The sequence below is a fragment of the Trichosurus vulpecula genome, chromosome 4 (genome assembly GCF_011100635.1).
Source record: "Trichosurus vulpecula isolate mTriVul1 chromosome 4, mTriVul1.pri, whole genome shotgun sequence".
Classification (NCBI taxonomy): domain Eukaryota; kingdom Metazoa; phylum Chordata; class Mammalia; order Diprotodontia; family Phalangeridae; genus Trichosurus; species Trichosurus vulpecula.
Genome location: NC_050576.1, coordinates 183,858,218 through 183,884,585, shown reverse-complemented (window position 1 = coordinate 183,884,585; position 26,368 = coordinate 183,858,218). Strand labels below are relative to the sequence as shown.

General features: G+C 39.8%; 2 protein-coding genes across 2 annotated transcripts; both read right to left on the bottom strand.

Moving 5' to 3' along the window:
* Window positions 1-95: 95 nt before the first annotated feature.
* Window positions 96-632, bottom strand: LOC118848463 (ferritin light chain-like). Its single transcript, XM_036757351.1, has one exon. The coding sequence runs from the start codon at window positions 630-632 to the stop codon at window positions 96-98; it is 537 nt and encodes a 178-aa protein (XP_036613246.1).
* A 14,455-nt stretch (window positions 633-15,087) lies between these two features.
* On the bottom strand, window positions 15,088-22,101 carry LOC118846526 (keratin, type I cytoskeletal 40-like). Its single transcript, XM_036755181.1, has 7 exons — window positions 21,655-22,101; window positions 20,626-20,708; window positions 19,949-20,105; window positions 18,809-18,970; window positions 18,576-18,701; window positions 16,395-16,615; window positions 15,088-15,187 (listed from the first exon to the last, which is right to left on the bottom strand). Exons 1-7 carry the CDS (start codon window positions 22,099-22,101, stop codon window positions 15,088-15,090), a joined length of 1,296 nt encoding a protein of 431 aa, XP_036611076.1.
* Between the last annotated feature and the right edge of the window lie 4,267 nt (window positions 22,102-26,368).

Genomic DNA, 26,368 nt, shown 5'->3' with positions numbered 1-26,368 from the left:
GTTCAGCTTTTTTTTTTTTCTTGCTGGGTGAGCAGCTAGCTTTATTGTGGGTGTTCTTGGTTTGGCCTTGGGGCTGCCTGCCCAGGCCGCTTCCCCTAGTCATTCTTCAGGCTCAGCCTCTCGAACAGGTACTCCCCCAGCCCGGATTGGGGGTCTTCCTGAACATGGCGCAGGGTGGTCAGGTGGTTGCCCAAGTGCTTCAGAAGCTTCACTTCCTCACCCAGGTAGTGGCTCTCCAGGAAGTCACAGAGGTGTGGATCCCCTTGGCTTGAGCCCAGGGCATGCAGCTTCAGGAGGGCCTGGTTCAGGTCCTTCTCTAGGTTCAGGGCAGCCTGCATGGCATCCAAGCTGCGGCCCCATTCATCTTGGGCAGGTTTCTGCATAGCCTGGAGGAGGACACGGCCCCCACGCTGGTTCTGGAGTCTCATAAGGTGCTTGGCACCCTCGTGTTTGTCCTTTGCCAGCTCACGGATAAAACGTGACACCCTAGACAGGGCAACATTGTCCCGGTCAAAACAGAAACCCACGGACAGGTAGAAGCAGGAGGCCTGCAGGTACAGGTTGACCAGGTGGTTGATGGCAGCCTCGGCCTCAGAGGAGAAGTTTTGGTGGATCTGGGAGCTAGAGCTCATGGCACTGTCAGCGAAGGGAGGAGGTGGCTGGTCCCGGAGGTGGGGGGTCTGCTGGTCCCATAGGCGGGGGTTGGCTGGTCCCGGAGGTAGGGGGCAGGTGGTCCCGGAAGCAGGAGGCGGCTGGTCCCAGGGGCTGACAGACTGCAGAAAGGTGAAGTTCAAAATCGAGGGGAGCTGGGGGACCCCAGATCTGTTCCGTCCAAACACTGTTGAAGCAAGAACCAGAACTGGGAGACGTGGTGCAAAAGTTCAGCTTTTTGAAAGGTAAGTCAACTAGAAGAATGAATGCAAAATTAAATATCTACTATGATGCTAAACATCTTGTGATTATAATTTTCTTATTATATGATATTATTCTCTTCACCTAATTCTCTACCTTACTCCTTCTCAGGAAATGGCCTTACTTATCAAGAAGACTAAGGCCATCCATGATAATTGTCCTCAATTTCTTTGATTTCAACTTCAAAATATGTCCTAGCATTATACCTTCATCTCTATCACAGAATTTCCTCTTTTCATTTCTGTCTTATAGGAAGAAGTGCCTCTTTCTCCTTCTTTCCAAAGTTAACCATTTCTCTGTAGTCCTGATCCTATCTCTTCCTATCTACGTCAGTAGTTCAAGTAAACAAGCTACATACAGCAGGAATAGTCAATGATCCCATGTGAATGCGGTGTCATAGAGACCCGTCAGTGAAGAATGGGAGGATGCAAGAATGGCAGCCTCTCAGACAGACTCTGGGGCTAGCTGCTCCAAATCACTCCTTCCTTAGTGGTGACTGGAAATAGCAAATGAAAAAACAGTGATGGAGTGTTCCCTGATGATCTTCATATTTTTGGTCAACTTTATTTTGAGAGAGACAGAACAAGTTTTGTAGTATCATTGAGGTGAATTTCATAAATAGTAGATTGGAATGAGATGGAGAACTCAGAGGAACTTCTGAACTCAAGAAGACTTTCATTATTTCCATAATTGTTGTATAAGTTCAGGGGTATGCTGAAACCAGGCTAGTAAAGGCCCATGAGAGCCAACTGTTAAATTTTCAGCATAATCATTTATACTTTGGAAATTGGCAAATACTACAAATCAGGGCTTGGTTTATTGTTTTCTTTGTTGTCTAGACTTAAGAAAGTGATGGAAAAAAATGTTTATAATGCAGATGAAATTTAAAAGTGTATCATGTGTACTTTTTTTCTTCTGAAGAGCTGATTATTAAATATTAGCAACACAGACCCACGTAGGTTTCTTTATCTTCCTGAAGTTTTCTCAATAATTTCTTGAAAGCTGATGTCTAGGCTCTTTTTTGTGGTGATGGCTTTCTGATAGTTCAATAATTTTGAAATTATCTTTACTAGATCTGTTTTCCAGGACAGTTATTTTTCCAGTGAGATATTTCACATTGTCTTCTATTTTTTCATTCTTTTGGTTTTGTTTAATTGTTTCTTGATTTCTCATCAAGTCATTAGCTTCCATTTGTTCAATCCTAATTTTTAAGGAATTATTTTCTTCTTTTGTACCTCCTTTTCCATTTGGCCAATTCTACTTTTCAGTGAATTCTTCTCCTCATTGTTTTTTGGACCTTTTTTACCATGTGGCCTGGTCTGTTTTTTAAGGTATTATTTTCTTCAGAATTTTTTGTGTCTCCTTTACAAAGCTGTTGACTCTTTTTTCATGATTTTCTTGAATCACTCTCATTTCCCTTCCCACTTTTTCCTCTACCTCTCTTACTTGATTTTCAAAATCATTTTTGAGCCCTTCTATGGCCTGAGACCAATTCATATTTTTCTTGGAGGCTTCAGATACAGGAGCTTTGACTTTGTTGTCTTTTGAGTGTGTCTTTTGATCTTCTTGTCACCAGAGTAACTTTTTATGGTTTGATTTTTTTTTCTGTTGTTTGCTCATTTTTCTAGCTTATTACTTGACTTTTAACTCTTTGTTAAAGTGGCACTCTGCTTCCAGGCTGGAGGATACATTGTCCTAACCTTCAGGGTTTTTGTGCAGGTATTTTCAGAGATACTTCTAGAGACCTGTAAGTTTTCAGTTCTTCCAAGATGGTATCATCTAAAGCAGACCTGTGTAAATTGTAAACTTCTTTGGGCCACAGATAGATTAGACTAGAGAAAGACTGGTGATAGTTGGTTGCTGCAGGTCACATGACAGCTGCCTAAAATCCTTTGGTGGGCCACAAGTAGCTCATGGACCATATGTTGTGCAGGCTTGATCTAAGGAGAAATGTTTGCTATTCTCTTGGCCTGCGCTCTGGTCTGTGAGTGACCACAAGCACTCTTTTCTGCCCTGGAACTGTGACAAGGGTCCCTGCTCCACTGTGGCACTCAAGCTTTTGCGTGCTAGTCTTGTACCGAGATCGAGTGAGACACGCCACAGAGTATAAGTTTTAAATGGAGAATTTACTAGCCGGCGACCATTCGGGGTTCAACCCAAATCAGAATGGCCTTGATTTGGGGTGAAGCAGTCATATTTATAGAAAAATCAAGGTGCAGTGGTTAATTATCTCTTGAAATTTACATATGTTATTTTAGCAGACTCGGCAAGCCTGCGTTATTTCACTTTTTATGACCATGATACAAGAAGAGGAACTTCCTGAATAGATTGTAAATACAACATATCAGATAGCTGACAAAGTGTCTGGGACTGTGCTGGACTGTGCTCCACTCTCACCCAGGTGAGACAAACCTTTCATGCTGACCTTCCACATTGTCTTTGGCTGGAAAATTATTTCATCCTGACCTTTTGTGGGCTCCGCCACTGCAGGAACTGTCTTGTAGCATTATTTAAAGGTGTCCAGCGGGGACAGCTCAGGCAAGTTGCTGCCTTTTCTCTGCCATCTTGGTTTCTCCTCCTCTGAGGCTTTCTCTTAAGGGCATTGGACCCAAGGAGCTTGGTCTTGCTTGTTTCTGGTAGAGTGGTGATGTCCAGGAAGAGTCTGTTCCTTTGTCTATAATAGAAGTAAACTAGAGACATGATCTGGTCTGAGCAGGTCAAAACAGGATCCACCTTTCACGATATCTAACTCTCAGTGCTAGTGAAAAAGTGCATGTTGGCATTCCTTCGTTCATAATTAAAGAGTGGGAGATTACTTTCTGGAAGCTTGACTCACAGGTGAAGGACTGCCTGTGTGAACATAGGGAAGTCCCTTTATCCCTTTGAGCCTCAGTTATTTCATCTGTAAAATGAAGGGGTTGGACCAGATGACCTTTAAAGTCCCTCCTACCTCCAATCAAAGATTCTACATGGTAACATGGAAAAGAGACTGCATTGGTAATCAGAGCACTGGAGAGTCATCAGTCAGGGACCTTCCTTTTGGCTGATTTGTGCCTCAGCAGATTCAGTGGGCCCTGCCAATGCAGTCATTTCTGAGAGGTAGGTGCTATTGTTAGCCACATTTCATATGTGGGGTACAGGGGTCCTGGTCACAGTTCCAGGGCACAGAAGAGTGCTTGTGGCCACTCACAGGCCAGAGCACAGGCCAGGAGAGCGGTGACCATACCTTGGATCACACCACTTTAGAAGAACTGAGGGCTTGCAGTTCTCCAGAACTGGCTCTGAAAACAAAACAAACAAACAAAAAAAACACCTGGCAAGAATGAAAGTGTTTCTTGAAGTGGGGGAAGATGAGGCTAAAGATGTCTGTTCTGCCTCCTTTGAAACCACACACTACAGCCCCTGGCTACATGTGGTCCCTCTCTCCACTTGAAATGTTATTTCTTTACATGTGGGTACTCTCTCTGTGAGAATACAATTATTGTTTGCTTATATTTTGTAAAATATTTGGGGGTTTGAGGGCTAGATTTTTATTCTAAAAACTGGGACAATTTACTTTTTGTCCTGTGTAGTTTTTGTTTATGATTTCTTGAAATATAGCTCTGGAAAAAAAAAAAAAAACAAAAACACAAGCTTTTAAAAAATAATGGTTTTGAAGGAGTCTAGGGATTCTCTGGACCAGCCCATTGTGTTTCAAACAGACCTAATTGACTAAGCCTTTAAACCCAAATCATTCTGATTATCATTGAATGGCCAGTAATAGCCCCAGCCTGAGGCTCTACACCCAGCCCATTGTTTAGCTTTGGATGGCCTAATATGTAAATAGCAAATGTTTTCCATTCTGGCCAGAAACTTTGAGGATCTTCCCCTCCCAGGCCAATATTTTTGTCATGGCAAATTAGGCTATCTTTTGTCTCAATTCTTTCCTAGCTTAGTCATTGAATGGGTATTGCTTCAGACTAACTGAGCCTGGGAAAGTCTTTAGTTTATAAAGGCCAAGGTCTTGATGGTTGTGTTCTTGTGAATGGTTGTACCAAAACCACAGAATAACTTCTTCCTCATTCCCCAGATCACTCACCAAATAGTGTCACTTTTGCTTTTTTCACTGTTTCTAGTATCTAGCCTATCCTTACCATTTTTATTGTTTCTACCATGGGATTATTTTATGCCTGCATTGTTGAAAAGGCCTTCTAATTAGCCTTTCTGCCTCCATTCTATTCCCCCTCCAATCCATTCTGCAACTTGCTACCATATTCACTTTCCTAAGACTAGTACTTTGACTCTGATGGTTCCCCAGTTGGATCAGGTCAAAAGATAGGTTAGTCTAAAGACTAAGACAAAGAAGTTTATGATGAAAAGCATTTAGTATGATAAATAGGACACTTACTACAGTTATGGACTCTCCATGAGGTCCTACATTTGGCAGTAAAATCATTCTATATCTCTATTTATTAGTTCTTCCTCTGGATGCAGATAACATCTTCCTTCATAGGCCTTTTATAGTTAATTTGGGTATTTATAATAGTTAAAATGACTTAGGTACTTAAAGTTACTCTTAAAAGAATTTACTGTATACAACATTTTCTTGGTTTTGCTCTTCATTATTTCATGCAAGTCTATTCATGTTTTTCTAAAATCATTGAGCTCATAATTTCTTATAGCACAGTAGTATTCCATCCTGATTGTATACTACAACTTGAAGGCATCCCTGTAATTTCCAGTTCTTTGCCACCACAAAGAAAGCTGCTATAAATATTTTAGAACATTTGGGTTCTTTTCCTCTTTCCCTAATCATCTTTGGAAAAAGACAATGTAGTGGTAATGCTGGGTCAAAGGGTACAGGTAGTTTAATAACATTATGGATGTAATTGCAGATTACTCTCCAAAATGGTTGGATCAGTTCTTAGTTCCACCAAATTAGTATTCTAATTTTTCCACATCCCTTCAATAATTTTAGCTAATCTGATAGGTGTAAAATGATATTGTTGTTTTAATTTTCATTTTTCTAATCAATAATGATTTATAGCATTTTTTCAAATGACTATAAATTGTTTTAATTTCTTCATTGGAAAACTGCCTGTTCATATCCTTTGACCACTTATCAATTGGGGAAATGACTCATATTCTTATAGATTTGACAAAGTTCTTTACATATTTGAGATATGATACCTTTATCTGAGAAACTATCTATAAAATACCCCCCTGCCCCCAATTTTCTGCTTTCCTTCTGACCGTGGATACATTTGTTTAATTTGTACAACCCCTTTTTAATTTAATGTTATTGAAATTATCCATTTTCCATGTCATTGCTCTCTATCTCTTGTTTATTCATAAATAGTTTGCCCCTCCACAAAAAATATGTATTAAAATAAATTCTTGCCATTTATGACAAACAAAAAAAATGAATTGCAGCAGTCCTAGTTTAATGGATCCTTTACCTTGTGAACTCTATCATTTACTCTTCTCTCTACCTCAAAATATTTTTGTCCTTTCCTTGTCTCCAAAGCCTTCAGAAACATCCCATTGCCTACCCAATAAAGTACCAATTTCTCAGCTTGGCATTCAAGATCTTTCACAATATGACCTACATCTAACTTTTTAGCCGTATCTTCCATTACACCTACATTTATGGTCTACATTGCATATAAACTGGTTTAATAGGATTGTGGATTTAGAATTGGAAGAGACCTTAGATATTATCTCTTCCAGCTCTCTCATTTTATTTGTAGATACACACACACACACAGACACAGACACATACACACACAGAGAGACAGACAGACAGACAGACAGTCAGGGAGAGAGAAAGAGAGAGAGAGAGAAATGAACATCGATCGTTAGGCACTTACTATGTTCTAGGTACTATGCTAAGTGCTGGGCACACAAAAACAAGAAAACTGGATGGTCCCTGCTCTCAAGGAGCTGACATTCCAATAGGAGAAGACGCAAAAAGGGGAGGCAGGAAGAGGGGCACATGGGGTGAGGTAGCCAGTGAAGGAAATGGGCAGCGTGGCAGGGAGTTCTGATGACGTGGCTGTGCTGGGTAAGGGTTCACCAATCAATGAGTAAGTCTTATGATGAAGTTATCCTGCACTGGAGAGAGGGGAGGAAGCAAAGCAGCCAATGTTGAGGACAGAGGTAGAGCCAGCCCAGAAAGTGAGCAGGGAGCAATGATGAGGAAATTGCAGCCTAGAAAAGAGAGTGACTTGATGGTTAAAGGAATGTATTCTTCCTTTTTTTTCCCCTATTTCTGTGTCTTTGCTCATGTCATTCAATCACTCTCTCTCCAGTCTGTCTTTGTTGAAATCTTGTCCATCCTTCAAGGCCTAACCTCAAGCCTACATCCTCCATGAAGTCTTCCTTCATCCCTTCAGAGATATCTCCAGGTAACATTGCCTTTCTCTGAATTTATATAGCACTTTTATCACATAGAGATAGGGACTATATTAGCGATTTCACTGGTACAGGGAATTGGTACAGGAATTGGTAGAGAGGGAATGCAGCTCAGTACATTTCTTCAATGTATGGTCTTAGCTGCCTAGAGTGTTGGGAGATTAAATGACAAACCCAGAGTCACATAACCAATATGTGTCACAGGTAGTACTTTCCCCCAGGTCTTCCTGGATTTGGGGATGGCTCTCTCTCCACTATCCATACTTTCTCTCATACTTTTATCACTTACTAACTTAAAATATAATTATTAATGCGCACATCTGATTTTCTTTACTAGACTATAATCTCCTTGAGGTCAGGGTTAGTCTTATTTGTTTTTTTAAAAATTAATTTTGAGTGTCTTATTAATCTTCGTTTCTCCCAGTACCTAGTGTTCTATGCTTAACACTTGTTTTTACTCTGCAAATAGGTACTTAATAAATGTATGTCAACATGAGTGAAATAATTAACATTAGAACTAAAAGTATGCCTGGAGCTTAGTTGCTCAGATTTTCTTTTCATTTCTTGCAGTGTTCCACTTTCTTTTTTCCCATGAATCCACCTGGGTGAGGAGCAAGCCTGTGTGGCTCATTCTGTGGTATCCCTCTCCAAGAATACAAGGTGAGCATGTGTGAAAAGTCCTCTTCCTTTCTTTAGGTGTGACTGCAGGAAGCTCTGTGTTCCAGAGAGATACATTAGAATGTGAGATATTTCAGGACAGAGACCATCTTTTTACCTTTCTTTTAATCCTCAGCTTGTAGTCCAGTGCCCAAGTTAGTAAATACTTAATAAATGCTTGTTGTTGACTGAGACATCATGAATAACATATATCTGTTTTATAACCATGACCATTTGTTGATTCTTGGTTCCCTACCTTACTCCCTGGTTTTCAGTAGTGGCATCTATTGTACCAATTCACTACCTTTCCAGTTACCTGACCTTCTGGCTCCCTACCAATGGTCCAGTAGTCAGATTCTGACCCTTGTTGTTCCCTGTCCAAGCTCAGTACCCAGTTACTTCCTCATAAATAGGCTATTTCCTAGTGCAGATGCTTGTTCACTTTCTATACCTGACCCTTGTTCCTGGAGCTCCCCCATCTGGGGCTTATTAGTATGTCATTTTACCTGTTAGGAATGACCAGTGCCTTATACAACACCTTTTTCTAGGCACAAGAACTGGGAACACACTCTGCCGATCAGTTCAATCAGGCAGTACTAGAATGGAGCCAATATTCTGGCTTCATCGTTTCTTGTTTTTCAAAATACTTTATGCTGGTGTATACTGAGACAGATACTTATTAATAACTTCCATATGTACAATAAAGACAAAGAAACTGATACCATGGGTGCTTGGGGCATATCTTGATCTCTCCCCTGCATTTTTCTACCAATTTTGACCAGATATTCTTTCCTCCATCTTTCCTTCCTTCCTTCCTTCCTTCCTTCCTTCCTTCCTTCCTTCCTTCCTTCCTTCCTTCCTTCCTTCCTTCTTCTGTCTAGCTAATAGAGGTGGCAAGTACAGGGGCTACTCATGGGCTGGCCCCACTCTGATTGTCCTGGGAGCTTTGATCTGATAATTTTTCTGACCTGGGACATTTTGCCCCATCCTTGACCTACTCTGTTTTCTAAGTTGGGCCAATTTGTTCCTCCTTAAGCAACCTGGGGACCACCCATTTCTAAAGGGCTCACCATATTAATACTAAACTTAGTGCAGACACCCCATAGGCTTAGACTATTATATCCTAGAAGTCCTGAGCCTTGATTCTAGGCACCACATACCCAGCAAGTAACACGCTTTCTGCCCACCCCCCCCCCCAACCCAATCAAAGGCTGAGCCAGTCTGCCTTATTAAACCACTCATACACTAGCCCCCATTTTTATGTCATGGTTTCCTTAAATATCACTGAAAAGGCTTCTGGGACCAGAGCTAATAAGACAGAGTAGGGGAAGCTCTCCCAATATTCTCCTCCAAGCAACTTTAAAATGATGCCTCAAATCAAACTCTGGAGCAGCAGAGCCACCAAAATGTTAGGGAAAGATGTTTTTCTAGCCCAAGAAAATTTGGTAAGTCAAAGGAGAGATATGTAATAGAGGAGTGGTGGATGGTCCATAGCCCTCATGAATGCAACACTAGTTGGTGGGACTTGGTGATGGCAACAGCAGTATTAGCAACTTTGGGAGCACTCAAGTCAGGCATGGTAAGAAGATCAGGCAACTAGTCAGAATTTTACAGAGGTTCTGTGTGCTTGCACTGGGTGTAGGACCAGATGCCGTTTGGCAACTCAACTATCTATACCACCTTCCAGGTCAGAGTTCAAGGGTGGAGAGGAGCATTTTTGGTAATGAAGGAGCAGGCACCCAGAGGAACAGTATTGCTTTTCATAAAAGGGATCAGGGGCCTTAAGAAACAATATCACTTACGATCCCAAGAGATCAGGAGCCTTAAGAAGAGCAGAGTATCACTTCTGGTCCCAAGAGAGTAGGGACCCCATGCAAATCTAAACTGGAGCAGAATCTTTGAAGGAGGATCGACTTTCTCTCAAGAAAAATCATAATGAAGTAAGGAGGCTGGGGCAGGGGTAGGGGCAGCTCAAGTTAAATAAGTGGCCAAATTAAACTGATGGAACCTGGAACAGAGCTCAACTTTAACATAAAGTTCAAAGTCAAGAAGTAAGCTGGAAGAATGAGCGAACAACGATGATAAAAATCTGACCATAAAAAGCTACTATGGTGACAGGCAATATCAAGAGCCAAACTAGGAAAAGACAATGATGTCAAAACAGCTACCAGCAAATTCTCAGAGAAAAAACAACCACATGAATTGGACACAAGCCCAACAAGAATTCTTAGAAGAGCTTAAAAAATATTTTTGAAATGAAATAAGAATGGTAGAGGAAAAATTGGGTAAAGAATGAAAGTGAGGGAAGAAAATTATGAAAAGACAATTAACAGCTTCATAAGAGAGGCACAAAAATACTAAAGAAAATAAGACTTTAAAAAATACAGCCAAATGGAAAAAGAGGTATGAAAGTGCACTGAAGAAAATAATTCCTTGAAATTTAGAATTGGGCAAGTGGAAGCTAAAGACTTCATGAGACATTAAGAAAATAGAACAAAGGTAAAAGAATGAAAAAAAATAGAAGAAAATGTGAAATATCTTACTGGAAAAACAATTGACCAAGAAAACATATTGAGGAGAGATAACTTAATAATTATTGGACAATTGGAAAGCCATGATCAAAGAAAGAGCCTAGATACCACATTTCAAGAAATTATCAAGGAAAACTGCCCTGATATCATAGAACCATTGGGGAAAATAGAATTTGAAAGAATCTACTGATGACCATCTGAATGAGATCCCCAAATGAAAGCTTCAAGGAATATTAGAGCCAAATACCACAGAAACAAGATTAAAGAGAAAATATTTCAAGCAGTTAGAAAGGTACCATTCAAATGTCATGGGGTCACAGTCAGGAACACATAAGATTTAGCACCCACCATGCTAAAGGATTAGAGGGCTAGGAATGTATTATTCTGGAAGACTAGGATTGCAACCAAGAATACTTATTCAGCAAAAGTGAATATAATCCTTTAGGTAGAAAAAAGGATATTTAATGAAAGAGCGGACTTTCAAGCATTCCTGATGAAAAGAACAGAGCTGAATAAAAATCTGACTTCCAAATACAAGACTCAAGAGAAGTATAAAAAGATAAACATGAAAGAGAGATCAAAGGGACTCAGTAAGGTTAAATTGTTTATATTCCTATATGAGAAGATGATACTTGTAACTCCTAAGAACTTTATTATTATTAGAGTATGTAGAATAGTTGATTATAATGGAATGATCTAAAAACATGAAAGGGTGAGAAAGAGGGATGTATGGGAGAAGATGGGAAGGAAAGGAAGAATGGGAAAAATCATCTCATATAAAAGAGGCATGTGAGGAAGGTAGCCTTGCAATGCCAGATTTCAAACTCAATCATGAAGCAGTAATCATGAAAACCATCTGGTACTGACTAAGAAATAGAGTGGTAGATCAATGGAATTGATTAGGTATAGAAAACACTGTACTAAACTACCATAGTAATCTAGTGTTTGATAAACCCAAAGATCTAAACTTTTGGGGAAGAACTCAGGATTTGACAAAAATTTCCATGAAAACTGGAAATCAGTTTGGAAGAAACTAAGCACAGACCATTATCTGCAAACATATGCCAAATTAAAGTCAACATGGATAAATAATTTAGACAGAAAGGGTAATATCATAAGTATACAAGGAGATCATGAAAAAAATTTGCCTGTAAGATATTTGAATAAGGGAAGAGTTTATGGCCAAACAAGAGATAGAGAAGATCACAGGAAGTAAAATGGATCATTTTAATTATATGGAATTAAAAAGGTTTTGCCACAAAGGAAACTAATGCAGCCAAAAATTAGAAGGAAAGCAAGATACTGGGAAAATTGTTTTACAGCAAATTTCTCCGAGAAAGTCCTCTTTTCTCAAATACATAGAAAACTGAGTCAAATATATACATATATACATATATAAAAGTGCATACATATGTATATACATATATGTGTATATATACACATATATGTATGTGTAAATAAGAACCATGCCTCAATTGGAAATTGGTTGAAGGATATCAACAGGCAGTTTTCAGGAGAATAAATCAAAGTTATCAATAGTCACATAAAAATGCTATAAATCACTTGATTAGAGAAATGCAAATTAAAAAATTAAATAACAACAAATTAAAATACACCTATAAGATTGGCTAACATGACAGAAAAAGAAGATAACAAGCATTGGAGGGGATGTGGAAAAATAGGGCCACTAGTGCATTGTTGGTAGAGTTGTGAACTGGTCCAACCATTCCAGAGAATACCCAAAGGTCTATAAAACTGAGTATACCCTTTGACCCAGCAATACCACTATAAGGTCTATATCCAAAAGAGATCAAAGAGAGGATCAAAGGGAGGAGTACCAAGAAAAAAGATTGACTCTTTCTCCAACATCTCTTCTCAGTGCTTATCTATTCACACACTATAATGCAATCTATTATTTCACTACCCAAACATTTCCAGTAAATTTAATTTTGTTTCATCCACAAAGAAGCCAGAGTCTGACTAGAGATACATGTAAGTGTAAAATTAAGCAAAGACCTCAACCTCTACCTAAATGTTAGGAATTTTCCTAACCAATGGCTCAGGCTGATTGTGCCTGAACTTATAACCTTTCAGTTAAAATAAACTCCTTAAAACTGAAGGGTTCAAATGACCTAATCATCATAATCTAATTTTATGCTATTTTACTTTTTGTAATAAAGATAGTAGGCAAAGTGGTGTGGTGGAGGTTGAGTCAGGAAAACCTGTATTTGAATCAGGCACTTACAAGCATTTGCTTTGGGGTCTTTTTTTTTAATCTAACTGTCCTGAAAAATTTAATACATTGTCTTGAAAAAGTTTTCTCTCCTGCTAGTGTGTTAGAGTTGCTCGTCATCTTTATGCCTTGCCTCCTTGCCTTTGACCAAGCACTCCATTCCATGTCCTGCCCTGGGCTCTACGCTCCTGATTAGTAAGAGTTCTCCATAACTAGCCTGGCCCAGACCCATCATTTTACTGCTCTCTAACCATCTTCATTTCATGAAGCCTTTCCCTTCCCCTTTACCTTGCCCTTCCCCTTTACCTTGCCCTTGCCCTTGCCCTTCCTCTTTCCCTTTCCCCTTCCCTTCCTCTCTAATTTCTTGGATCAATAGTCAAATCAATGTTACCATTTCTAGAAAGAACCTATCAGTCTTTCTTATGACTCTACTCACTGTTCTTGTGACATCCCAGTCAAAATCATTCCTCTCTGATCACGTTGCCTTCCCCTATTAAAATACAAATTCTTTAAGGATAGAGATTTTTTAATTTTTATATTTGTAACCCCAGTGATTAGCATGGTGCCTATTACATAGCAAATGTTTCATAATTACATTTTATTTACGCATGAATACATACATTCATTCATTAATCCATTCATTTTACATTGTGATATTTCAAGTCTTTCAAAGGACATATTTATTATTTCAAATCATAAAATTAGTATGCTCAATAATGGCATTTTCCCTTCATTTTGGCTTTATGCACTAAAATCATTGATGAAGCACTTCTTTTTTGAAAAAGACTTTACTACTTAGTTATCTCTCAAGACTTGGTAGTGTTTTATTAGTAGAATTAATAGAATTAGTAGAATTAGTAGAATTAGTAGAATAGTAGAAAATTTCTACCAGTCAGGGAATGAGATGTTCAGAGACAGCACAAACTCCTGGCAATGTGATACCAAGCCCTGCCCTGGGGTCTGGGATGGCTTCAGTAAACAAAAGGCTATTTCCAACACGGTCAATATCAGCAGCTTCAAGGAGCTATTCATGACTGAAACTCAGAAGATCAAAAGCAACAGGTCACCTTCAAACATGAGGGTTCAGAAAGGCATTCAGTTATTGACTATGACAAGAGAGTTCCAAGCTTGAAGTCAAGAAGATCTGAATTAAAGTCCTGTCTCTGACATATACAAGCTATGTGACCATGGGCAAATCACTTGTTCTGTCAGTGCTCCAGAAGGCGCTATAGGATTATAAGTTATAGGTGAGTCAGTACATACCAGTAGAGGTATTTTCCATACCAAGAGTTTCTCATATGGATTAAATCACAAATCTGGACTTACAGTTCCCATTCCGAAATCTGATGTTTGCTCCTCTACATCAAGCTGATCTTCTCAAAATAATTATTATGTGTTTAGACTCACGAAGGTTAATGGAGGTGGAAAATAAGAGAGAGAGAGAGAGAGAGAGAGAGAGAGAGAGAGAGAGAGAGAGAGAGAGAAAGAGAGAGAGAGAGAAAGAGAGAGAAAGAGAAAGAGAGACAGACAGATACAGAGACAGACACAGAGACACAGAGACACAGAGAGACAGAGATAACAATTAAAAGAAACAGAGACACAGAGAGAAACAAAGGAATAAAGCGACAGAGAGACAGAGTTAGAGACAGAGAGAAAGGAAGATAAAGAGACAGAGAAAGAAAGAGAGAAAGAGAAAGGGAAGGAAGGAGACAGAAGGGGGAGAAAGACAGAGAGATACAAAGAGAAGGAGATAGAAAGGCAAAGAGTCAGAGAGAGACAGACAAGACAGAGAGACAGACAGACAGACACACACCCACACCCACACACACAGCTATTTTTCTAGTAGAATGTGAATTCCTTGAGGACAAGACTGGTTCATTTTTGTCTCTGTATTTGCAATACCTATCAAAGTGCCTTGGGCATGTGACTTGAATTTTTCCCTTGTTTCCTTTTGTTCAGAATGGGCATTCTCAGTCGTTTAGCAAATTATACTTCTTGAAATCTGGGCAGACATTAGGAAAATTAACCTGAGACCCAATGGAACTTTATAAAAATACCCAAGAGGGCAACAGTCACCAGAATGAACACCAAAAACTGTATTAACCATGCCAAGAAAATGAAATGAGTTTTCTTTGAAAATTAATGAGAGAGTCAAAGAACACATGAAAGTCATTAAGGAGAGAATACACAAAAACCAGAAACATGCAGAGGATTCTTGGAGGGTAACCGGTGGTGGGGGCTTTGTAGCTCTCATGAGAAGGGCCTAGTGCTTTGAAGTCCATGGATCAAATGCAGTTTCTTGTCTCAGTGGTTTGAACCAGACTGTTTGCTTCCTTGATGAGACATGTCAGTACTGGATACTCAGACTCGGCATCCTTCGACTGTACAAATCAAGCAGGCTGTGCAGGGTTCACAGGTGTTGCCAGAGGTAGAGGATGAGGAACATGGATGGCAGGGAAGTCTGTAGACAAATAATTTTAAATTAGATTTCAAGGGAAGGAGTTCAGTGGAAATTTACATAAGTGGAGGAAAATACATAAATGAGAAAGATGGTATTGAATTTTACATTAGAAATTTTAGTTATAGAAAATATATTTAGAATAAAAGTTGGTTTGAAAATATCCTTTGACTCAGTGATGTTATTACTGGGTTTACACTAGAGTAAATGCTGGGCCCTGGAATCAGAAGAACCTGGGTTCAAACCTGGCCTCAGACACTTATTAGCTGTGTGACCCTGGGCAAGTCACTTAACCCTGTTTGTCTCAGTTTCCTCATCTGTAAAATGAGCTGGAGAAGGAAATGGTAAACCACTCCACTATCTTTGCCAAGAAAACCCAGATGGAATCATGAAGAATCAGATAGGAGTGGGACGATTCAACAACAATAACAAAGCTCGATCACAACCATAAAACACTTACATGTACCAACATAGTCACAGCAGCATTATTTGTGATAACAGAACGATGAGACCAAACATATGCTCAGCAATTGGGGGAAAGTGAAACAAATTGCTATATGAGAATTTAGCGGACTACTCTTTGGTAATGGAGAATGAATATGGAGAATTCAGAAAAAAATATGAGAAGACCTGAATGAAGTGACAAAAAGCAAAAAAAAAAACAAACCAGAACAATATACAACACTGTAAATAAACACAACACATAAACAGCATATAAAACTCAGATTAAATGCCTTGGATAATAATGTTAGTGCCACACTATCAAAGTACATTCTTCCTGTCTGTTAATTAATTACAAAAGTGGGATGTGACTTGTAAAATCACTATCAATCAATTTTTTGGCTTGTATTTGTATTCCTAGTTTTTAGACAGTGCCTGGCATATAATAAGTGCCTAGCAAATGCTTTATATATTTCCACTCTCTTCATTCTTTCTCTCTCTCTGTCTCTCTCTCTTCTCTCTCCCTCTCTCTTCTCTCTCCCCCTTCTCTCTCTCTCTCTCTCCCTCCTCTGTCTGTCTGTCTGTCTGTCTCTCTTATCTATCTCTGTATCTATAGATAGATGTCCTATGAGACAGCTAGGAGGTTTCTCCTCATGGATGTGGGTAAATGGGCAATTTTAGAACAAGGCTCCTTTGGCAGGATTCATGTCTTTTCAAATCCATTGTAATTATTCAGAGACTGGCATCCCGCTGATCTGATTGCACCTACTTGCAGTCTTCACTCTCCAGCAGGCTTCGATAGGTGGTGATCTCACACTCAAGCAGTGCCTTCATGTCCAGGAGGACCTGATATTCTTGGTTCTGCCTCTCTAGGTCACAACGTATGTCAGCTAGCTGGGACTCCACGTTATCAATCAGGCATTGCATCTGGGCCAGCTGAGTGCTATATTGTGTCTCCGTTTCTTCCTTGGTGCATTCCAGAGATTCTATCTGGATGGGGAAAGAGGGGGCAGCAAAGGTGAGCTAGTTAGCTGAAGGACTGTGTGTCCTGGGATCACCTCCCCTCTTTGGACTTCAGTTTCCTTTTCTGCAAAATATGGTGACCGGACTAGATGAACTCTAAGGGACCTTCTGTCTCTATGATGTTCGGCTTGTAGATTTATAATGGAAAACTTCAAATTATGTTGTGTCCCCTCTTTAAAAATGTGAGCTCTTTGAGAGCAGGGGTTGTCTTACTTTCCTCTTTGTATTTATATACCCAACATTTAGTACAGTGTTGTGCACAAGGTAGATACTTAATAAATTCCCCTTTCATTCATTCATTCATCCATTCATTGATTCAAGAACCTTTATGTTCTTTAGCATTTTTGAAGCCTGAGAGGTTCTGTTGCTTAATATTAACTGATATTTACACAACCTTTTGAAGTTTGCAAAGCAGTTTACATGTCTGATCTCATTTAAGTCTGTAATAATCCTGTGAGATAACAGATTTTTGCAGATGAAGAAACTGAGCCTCAGAGAGGTGGCACTTTCCCCATGGGTTATACACTCAATGAGCGTCAGAGACAGGTTTCGAACCTAGATCTTCCTGACTCCATGGTTGGTACTGCCTAGTACTCTATTATTTGGGAGGAAGGCATGAATACTAATATATATAAATTGCATGACACTCCTGTTTCTTCTTTTTTTGTGGGCAAGGCCAAATTTAAGTGGCAATATGATACATAAGGTTCCTGGGAAAACTTAGAGAGTTTTAAGATTCAAATTCAATCTAACAATTGGACAAACGTTTATAAACACCGCAAAGATAAAACCCTTGCTTTACTTATAATTTGTATTTTCCCTAGAACCTAGAACACTGTAGGTCCTTGATCAACATTTCTTGAATGAATGAAGCAATAAACAAAGCACTTTACTTTATGCAGAACTCTGTGGTAGATGCTAAGGAAGATACAAAAGTTAGTAAAGACATGATCTCTACTCTCGTGGAACCTAAAATCTAGAAAAATGAAAAAGTTTTAGAAATTCACTGGTGGTGCCCCCTCCTTGGAACACTTCTCATTTCCACTTCTGAGCTTTTCTGGCTTCCTTTAATCTCTGTTCAAGTTCCACCTTCTGTAAGAAGTCTTGCAGATTCCTCTCAATACTAGTAGGAGCTGCTAGGTGGCAATATAGTGCATAGAATGCTGGGCCTAGAGGATTCAGAAAGACTCATCTTCATGAGATCAAATCTTGTCTCAGACACTTACTAGCTGTGTGACCCTGGGCTAATTATTTTACCTTTTTTGCCTCAGTTTCTTCATCTGTCAAATGAGCTAGATAAGGAAATGGCAAACCACTCCAGTATCTCTGCCAAGAAAACCTCAAATGGGATCATGATGAGTCATTTGGGACTGAATAACAACTTGACCTTAGTGCCTTCCCTCTGTTAATTATCTCCAATTTATCCCACATATATCTTGTTTATACATATTGTTTGCATGTTGCATGACCGAATGAGAACTTAAAACTTCTGCTGTTGATTATCTTCAATTTATCCTGTATGTATCTTATTTGTTGTTTGCATATTGTCTCTCTTATTAGACTATAAGCTACTTGAGAGCAGGGATATCTTTTGTCTTTGTGCCCCAGTGCTTAGCACAGTATCTGGCATGTAGTAGAAACTATTGCGTTAGAGATATGAGTAAAATCTCTCAATCTGCCATTATTCAGTCTTTGACACCAAAATGAAGCGATGGGTTTGGGAATTAGTACCACTCTGTTACTCAGTTACTCCTTTGATGACTGTCTAAGTTCAGACCTGGATGCCTGTTCTGTAGAGTAGCCATCCACAGATGTTGTAGAATATGGTTTCTAGGGACTGCATTGATTTAAGTCCTCTGTCAACCAAGGTCATTCCAATGGCCTCATTCATCCCTCTATAGTGTATCTATGTCTGCATGTTCCATACCAAACCATGCTGTGCCTGGAGTTCAATTTCCAGAGCATTCGCTGTCCTCTTCAGCTCAAGAATCTCCGATTGGCAGCACTGGAGCTCCTCGGAGCTAGTCAGCTGCTGCTGACTCAATTCCTCTGTCTGAAATACAAGAATAATTTAAAAGGGAGAAAAAAATACAAAGAAGGAAGATGAATATTAAAACATGACCTGAAATCTCTGGTTAGTTTTTGGCCTCAGGCTCTGACCTGAAGGGCGAACCATTGCTCAACATCTCTGCGGTTATCAGCAACCACTGCTTCATATTGGCACCGCATGTCATCCAGGACCTTGTTCAGATCAACAGGTGGGGTGGTGTCCAGCTCTACATTGAGTCGGTCCCCAAGCTGTTCCCTTAATAAATCGACTTCCTAAAGTAAAGGAGGTTAGAAAGGTGACAGTGTAGGCAGAGATCATTGGTTCAGCAGCCATCCCATCATACCAGCACTAGTAATTAAAATAACTGCCGGTGTTATACATGCAGCATGCCTTATTATAGCATTCAGTCTCCTCTTTCACGTGTTTGGAAATATGTGATTTTCTTTCACACTATAGTAGTAATAGTTCCAGATTTCACTATCTTAATTCCATCAAGTAGGGTGAGGAAAAATTGATTCTTTTATAATAGCAATAATAACTCAAGTTTATAAAGCACTGTGAAGTTTTTAAAGCACTCCTTGAGCATTATCTCAGCTGATCTGCATTACAGCCTTGAAAGGTAGATCCTGTTATTATCCCCATTTTATAGATGAGGAAACTGAGTCTCAGAGTGGTCGCGTGGCTTGCCCAGGTCCACAGAGCTATAATTTGTCTGAAGTAGGATTAGAATCTAGGTCTTCTTGATTTCAAGTCCGGAGCAGAAGATCAAGGCCAGCCTTGAGGTAAGGGAAGATTTGGGTTCGTATGTTGTCCCCAACACTTGAATGACCATAGAGGAGTCATAAAAAAAACATCTCTCTGAGCCTCAGTTTCTCCAAATATAAACCAGAGATAATAATAGTATTTATTTCTCTGGATTGTTGTGAGCATCAGCTGAGCTAATGTTTGTAAAACACTTGGCAAATATTAGAGCCCTCTGTAAATGCTAGCTACTACTGAGCGAAGTAGCCATGGCCAGTCACTTGTTGTGTTCCCTGTGTCAGCACTGTGTCATTATAGCCACAGAACTGAAATGGCAGAATTCAGCTGGATATTGAAAGTGTTTCCCCCACCGTATTCTTATCAGTTAGTTTCTCCACTTGCTCGTTAAACATTTCGTGACATTAAATCCATCGCTTTAGTTTGGCTATTTGTTCCACTTGGACTGCCCCTCCTCCTCCTCCTCTCCTTTTCCCCTTCCCCTTCCTTACTTCATCATGATTTTTCTTGAGACAGAGCAGATCCTCCTTCAAAGATTCCACGTGCGCCTCTAGGTCACATTTGCATAGGGTCAAATCATCTAAGATTTTTCGGAGGCCGCTGATGTCGTTCTCTACTAGCTGGCGAAAAGACAGTTCAGTCTCATACCTTTAATAAAAAGAGAGAAACTTAATTTCATTTTGTTCTTATTCTTCATGATGTGACCTGCTCAAAATCACAAAAGTAAGGGGGCAGAGATAAGACTAGAACTCAGGTCCTCCGACTCCAAATGTAGAATCAGGGGATGGGTACCTTAGCACATAGATACACAACTAATATATGTCAGAGGTAGGATAGGTTTTCCTGACTCCAAGGCTGGCCTTTATCCATGCTGGTTCCCTATGCAGACAGCTAGGTGGTGTAGTGGGCAGTGGGTAGCCTCATACACTTACTTCTAGCTTCATGACCCTGGGCAAGGCACTTAACAAAGTCACAAAAAACCCCTCTATTTTCCTCAGTTTCCTCAACTGTAAAATAGGAATAATAGCCCTACCTGGGAGGACTATTGTGAGTATCAAATGAGATAACACTTATGTAGTACTCAGCATGATGCCTGGCACATACTAGGTGTTATATAAATGCTTATTCCCCTCCCTTCCCCTTCCCTATCCCGTGCCACCAGACTTACTTTGATCTAAAGTCATCTGCTGCCAATTTGAAGTTGTCAATCTGAACGGCCAACCTAGAATTCTCTGCCTTGGTACACAAGATCTGAAAAACAGGAGATGAAATAGTATTAAGGATTTGAAAGGAATCCAAACATCCATTCTTTTAAAAACCATCAGATATTTGGTAGTGGGGAGGAGTGTGAAAGGAAGGGAGGAGTGGTGACTTTTTGAGTGTTTCTTGGGAAGTATATGATGCCCCCCCATAAAGATCACTTAAATATAAAAAGAAAAAAAAAGCTAGGAGACTATATCTCTTCACTTTTATTTCTGTTTTTAAATTCACTTTATTCTCTCTCAAAAAAGAGAGAACTGAGAATTTGGAGACCAACTAAGGAAGTAGAAAACATTACTTTTACTTAACTACTTCACTATATTTATAGAAATCCATGCCTCTAATAACCCAATGGCAGTAAAACATAGGTATTTTCTTTCTAGAAAGGGTTTTAAACATTACTGTCTTTGCCATCTGAGTCTTTAAAGAATGACATTCTTCTGTAATTTCCATGATTGTAAATTTTATACCTCTGAGAAAAAAGAAATTCTGTTGGTAGAATTCTAGCTTTAGAACAAGAATGAACCTTAAGAGGCTCAACCAGTCCAACCTTTTCATTTTACAGATGAGGAAACTGAGGCACAGAGGGGTTAATTGGTTTACCAAAGATCACATAGCTAGTTAAGTATCTGAGGTGGGCAATTAACTCAGGTCTTCCTGACTCCAAATCTAAGATTCTAAGTAGCAGCAGCAACATAATAGCAGTAGTATAATTTACGTAGTACTCTAAGGTTTCCAAAACTCTTTACCATGTTGTCTTATATGATCTTCCATATAATATACTGATAATATTCCAGATTTCACTTTTAGAAAATATTTTTATAATTCTCTCCCCCACCATCCTCATTTCCCTCCATTAATAAAGTAGTCCCATCATATATCAACATAACCAGTCAGATTGGGGGAGGGGGTGGGGAAGAAGTATTGGCTAACAGACCTTTTGCTGGAGATTTTCAATTGTGTTGAAGTAACACTGATAGTCTGGACACACAAGAGGCACTTCTAGTTCACACTGCTCTCGGATTTTGCATTCCAGGTCTGCATTCTCTTGTTCCAGGCCTCGGACCCTGTCCAGGTAGCAGGCCAGGCGGTCATTCAGGAATTGCATGGTCTCCTTCTCATTGCTGTTGAAGGCTCCTTCCTCACACCAACCACAGCTACCCACAAAGTAAGGGATGTTACAGCTCCCAGGTACGTAGCAAGTTGCTAAGCGACTTGTGGGCCGACAGGACCTGGCGAAGAATGTTGGGGTTTGACATCTGGATGCTCCTCTGTTACTGGGGAGGCAGGGAATCTCAGTAGAACAGGTTGAAACAGAGGGATATTCTGATGCCCCAGAACAGGACTCAGGAGTATCACTTTTGGGGGCACATTCAGAAGTCATAGTATCTAAGGGAAGGGCAAGGATCGGCTTCTAGGCTCAAGGTACCCACACTTGGTTCTTTCCTTCTTCATCGAGATTTTTATATAGCCTCTCCAGGGCTGTTGACAGAATGCTCAGGATGTTTGTCTAAGTCAAGTCCTGTTTATACTAGCTTTCAAAAGAACATTTCATTAGTCTGTTGTGTATTTACATGGAAGAGTTCCTTGCCTCATTAAAAAGGTCAAGTTCATGTTGCTGGAATAAGGCCTGAGTGTCCATGTGCCAGTAGGACAACAAAGCTGAGCTCTTGGGCATGTGGGAAAAAAAGGGTTTAGTAATGAGGTATCTTTATCATTGGCATCTAGATCTGAACTAGAAGGTTTTGGAAGCAAAGCAGTAAAAATTCATTATTTTCTTTAGAATAGAATAAGAGATATTTACCCTGGTATTTAAGACCCTTACCTTTCCAGGTTTATTTGCATATTACTCCCCTTCATGCATAGGCAAAAATGCATATTTTCCAGAAATGAAATGAATGAAGTTTTCAACATTTTATTTAATTAGAATATTAACAAACAACATCTTCAATTCATTTATGATGCAAAGGTTGATGCACTTTGCAAGATTCATGTGAACTTGATGCAATAACTTGACATTGCCATCAATTGCCTATGTGTTCAAACTTTAGGAACACCCTGTATACTGCAGATAAAGCTGGCCAACTTGGTGCTCTCCAAATATGCCACTCCATCTCCCACTGCCATGTCTTTGTACATGGTGCCTCTCATGTGTAATGTATCACCTCCACAAGACCTTTCCTGATCCTTAACCCCCTCAGTTAGCAGTACTCTCTTCTCTCGATATCACTTTGTATTAACTTTTCTATGTGCATGTCCCTCCTCCCCTTCAATATAATCTCCTTGAAGGAAGGGACTATTTTTGTTTTTGTCTTTGTATTGCTGCACCATAGTGGTGCATAGTGGTCACTTAATAAATAGTTGTTGATTGATGAATGAATGCCTGTTTTAGATAATCACCCCGGGAATTCCAGGGATTTAAGCTTCAAAAATGTGGGAAAGGAAGAGAAAAATCTTGGTCAACAAACAAGCAGGGGCTTTAACTTGTTACAAATGGGAGATGAAGGACACAGCTGTGCACTTTACAATCGTCCGTGTCTGTCTTAAATGACAATGCAATGTCAAACATGCATGCTGATGAAGATTTACAGAAGCATTCTCCAGATTATTCCCATTTTTGCTGAGGTGTCCGATCTTACCAACTATAAAAATAAATTTTAATGAGATCAGAAATACTTTTAATAGCCTCCCATCCTCAGGGGGAAGAGCAGACGTGCTAAAGGAATGAGGTGTGCCGAGGTATGCTTGGCTTAGGCAGCATCTCTTTGTGTGATTGGCCTGTCACACTCTGTGCTTGATCTGGAAGGTCAAACTACATCATTCATGGCTGCCTCCTAGGCTGCTGACAGGTGACATTATATACAGGTCGTGGCACAAACAGATGGTCAGGAATTTTGCTTTAGTCTGCTGATTTGCCCAAACTAGGCAATTTGCTTTAATTCTCCACATTCCTGTTGTCTCATAGAATTAATGGATTTCAGTGTTGGAAAGGTCCTCAGAGACCATTTAGTCAGACAAGGGCTGTACCTGAGGACCTAGGGATCCACATGTGGCCTCGAGAGCTCAGGTTCACCACCCCTGATTTAGTCTAACTGACATCTGTATTAGAATCACCTCTACATACCACACAGTGGCCTCATTCTGATGTTCTTTGTTATAGAGCAGGGCAAGGGTCATGTTGCTTTTTTTGTCTTTGCTTTCCTAAAACTTTGAACACAATAGAGACTTAATGTTTGTTGAGTTGTTTCTGAGTCAGCTCAGAAAATGAATTCCTTTTTGAGAGCCTTCTGAACTCAGGTAGGATTCAGGCTTTTGTATGATGGAGCCATTCCATAATGCTATCAGGGCCATTGTGGCTGAATCTATTTTCTGGTATTTACATAACCCCATTGGCTGGGGCCCACATTAGATATGGACAAAATGGGAATAAACATTGTGTAATGCAGGGTATGTAAAGGGGACAGAAAAGGCCAGTACAAAGGCTTGTACATCATTCTGTCTATTGCATCCGCACATGGGTTGCTTGGGGATCCTGTGTCGGGAAGTTTGTGATGAAATAAAATGGAGGGACTCAGCTTGCTACTCTAGAATGTGTTTAGGTATTCTCTGATTGTTTCCAATCTGCTTAATGTGTGATACACAGCACACACACACACACACACACACACACACACACACACTTTTTTGATTGTGCGCTGAGCCAGAAGTTGGTGCACATTCAAAAGGTAAAACTTGCCAAAATGAGCCTTTCTTTCTCACACACATACAAATATACTTTCTCTTTGTCTCTGTCTACGTCTTTCTCTTCTCTCTGTCTCTGTCTCTCCCTCTATCTCTCTCTCTTCTCCTCTCTATCAATCTCTCTTTGTCTCTATCTCATCTTTTCACCTCCTTCTCTGTTTCTATCTCTCTATGTCTCTCCACTTTCCATCTCTCTGTTTCTCCCTCTATCTCTTTCTCCCTTCCATCCTTTCTCTTTCTCTTTCTTTCTTTCCCTCTCTCTCCATCTTTCTCCCTCTGTATTGATTTTTCTGCTTTTTGCCCCATCTCTCTTAGAACATCCTGAAATGGGAACTCAAGCTGATAGTGTTAGAGAAGAACATTACTGCCCTTGGGGGATTTCCTAGAACCCTGAAAAGGAGATGCAGCCAGTCCTTTGGAAACAGAACTGGTCAATATAAGTAGGAATTGGGATAAGGACACTTAAGGCTTTTTAAAAACTCTAGTTGCTGCTGACCTTGGGGCACATTCTTGGGAAAAAATTGAGATACTGGTGCCAAGTAAACACCTTCCTTATTGTTCTAGGATCAGCAATCAATCAATGAATCAAAGAAGCATTTATTAAGCACCTACTATATGCCAAGGACTGGAAAATCCTTTGCTGCTCTCAGGTAGAGCTAGTGGTCCTTTACTATTCCACACCATGACATCTGACTATCCTTGCTTCCTCATGAACTGCCCCCTCTCCCCTTCCCTTCTCCCAAGGTCCTGTCATCTTGACACTCTTTCTCAAGGCCTGCCTTCCTCCACCATCACCCTACTCTGCCTGCTACCTGCCCCCTGCCACGTCTTGCTAGGGTTTCACTGGATAGGGGATATGATTGGATTTGTAAAAAGATGGGCTACCACCTCTTTCAGTACAATTACATCTAACTGTGCTCTTCCACCATCTCAGCTGAATTGGCCTGGGTTCGAGAATTCCTAGTTATAACTCTGAATAAAAGCAAGCAAATAACTCAATGAACAATGACAAGGTTTAACTTTAAAAAAATCAGATGATTAAAACTTAGGTGCTTAATTTTAAAATCACAAAAACAAAAATTAAGGCTGTGTAAGCTCAAAAAAAGTGTAAGCTTCTTGAGAGCAGGGACTATCTTTCTGCTTATGTTTGTATTTGCAGAGCTCAGCACAGTGCCTGGCATATAGTAAGCACTTAATAAATGCTTATTGACTTGATAAACATTCCTATTTAAAATTATGTCTTGCCTATAAGTTTCCATGAATAAGACCCTGTTGTTTTTGTAAAAATTCTTTATTCATATTGTAAGTATTTTTAAAGAAAAACGGTTCTGGAGTCAGAAGAGACCAGTTCAGATGCTGCTTTTTGCCTCTTATGCTCTATGAGATCTTTGGAAAATCACTTAATTTCTCTAGGTTTCATTTCTCTTATCTGTAAAATGAGGGATTCATAGGATTATCGATTTAAAGGTTGAAGGGATCTGATAGGCTATCAAAGTCTAGTCCTGTTTTACAGATGATCAAACTGAGTTACAAAAAGGTTAAGTCACTAATAAGTGTTTGAGGCAAGATTCAAACACAGGCCTTCCTGACTCTGTGCCCTGTAATTTATCCATTACAGCAGGCTACCTTGTTTGTATTTGATACCTCTTAGCTCTCTTTCAGTTTAAAAATGAATATTCCTTGGAGGCATGTAGGTGGCTTACTGGATAGAGCACTATGCCTGGGGTTAGGAATACCTGAGTTCAAATTCAGCCTCAGATACTTACCAGTTCTGTGACCCTGGGTAAATCATTTATCTTATGTCTGCATCAGTTTCCTCAACTGTAAAATGGGGATAATGGCCACACTTATCTCACAGAGTTGTTTGTTGTTGTTCAGTTGTGTCTGACTCTTCCTGACCCCATTCAGGA

Coding starts and splice junctions, on each gene's coding strand:
- LOC118848463 (XM_036757351.1), bottom strand. CDS start 632: ATGAGCTCTAGCTCCCAGATCCACCAAAACTTCTCCTCTGAGGCCGAG.
- LOC118846526 (XM_036755181.1), bottom strand. CDS start 22,101: ATGACTTCTGAATGTGCCCCCAAAAGTGATACTCCTGAGTCCTGTTCT. Junction 18,971..19,948: donor TCAAGAAAAATCATGATGAA/GTAAGGAAGGGG, acceptor CCTTTACTTTAG/GAAGTCGATTTATTAAGGGA. Junction 18,702..18,808: donor AGCAATGGTTCGCCCTTCAG/GTCAGAGCCTGA, acceptor CTTGTATTTCAG/ACAGAGGAATTGAGTCAGCA.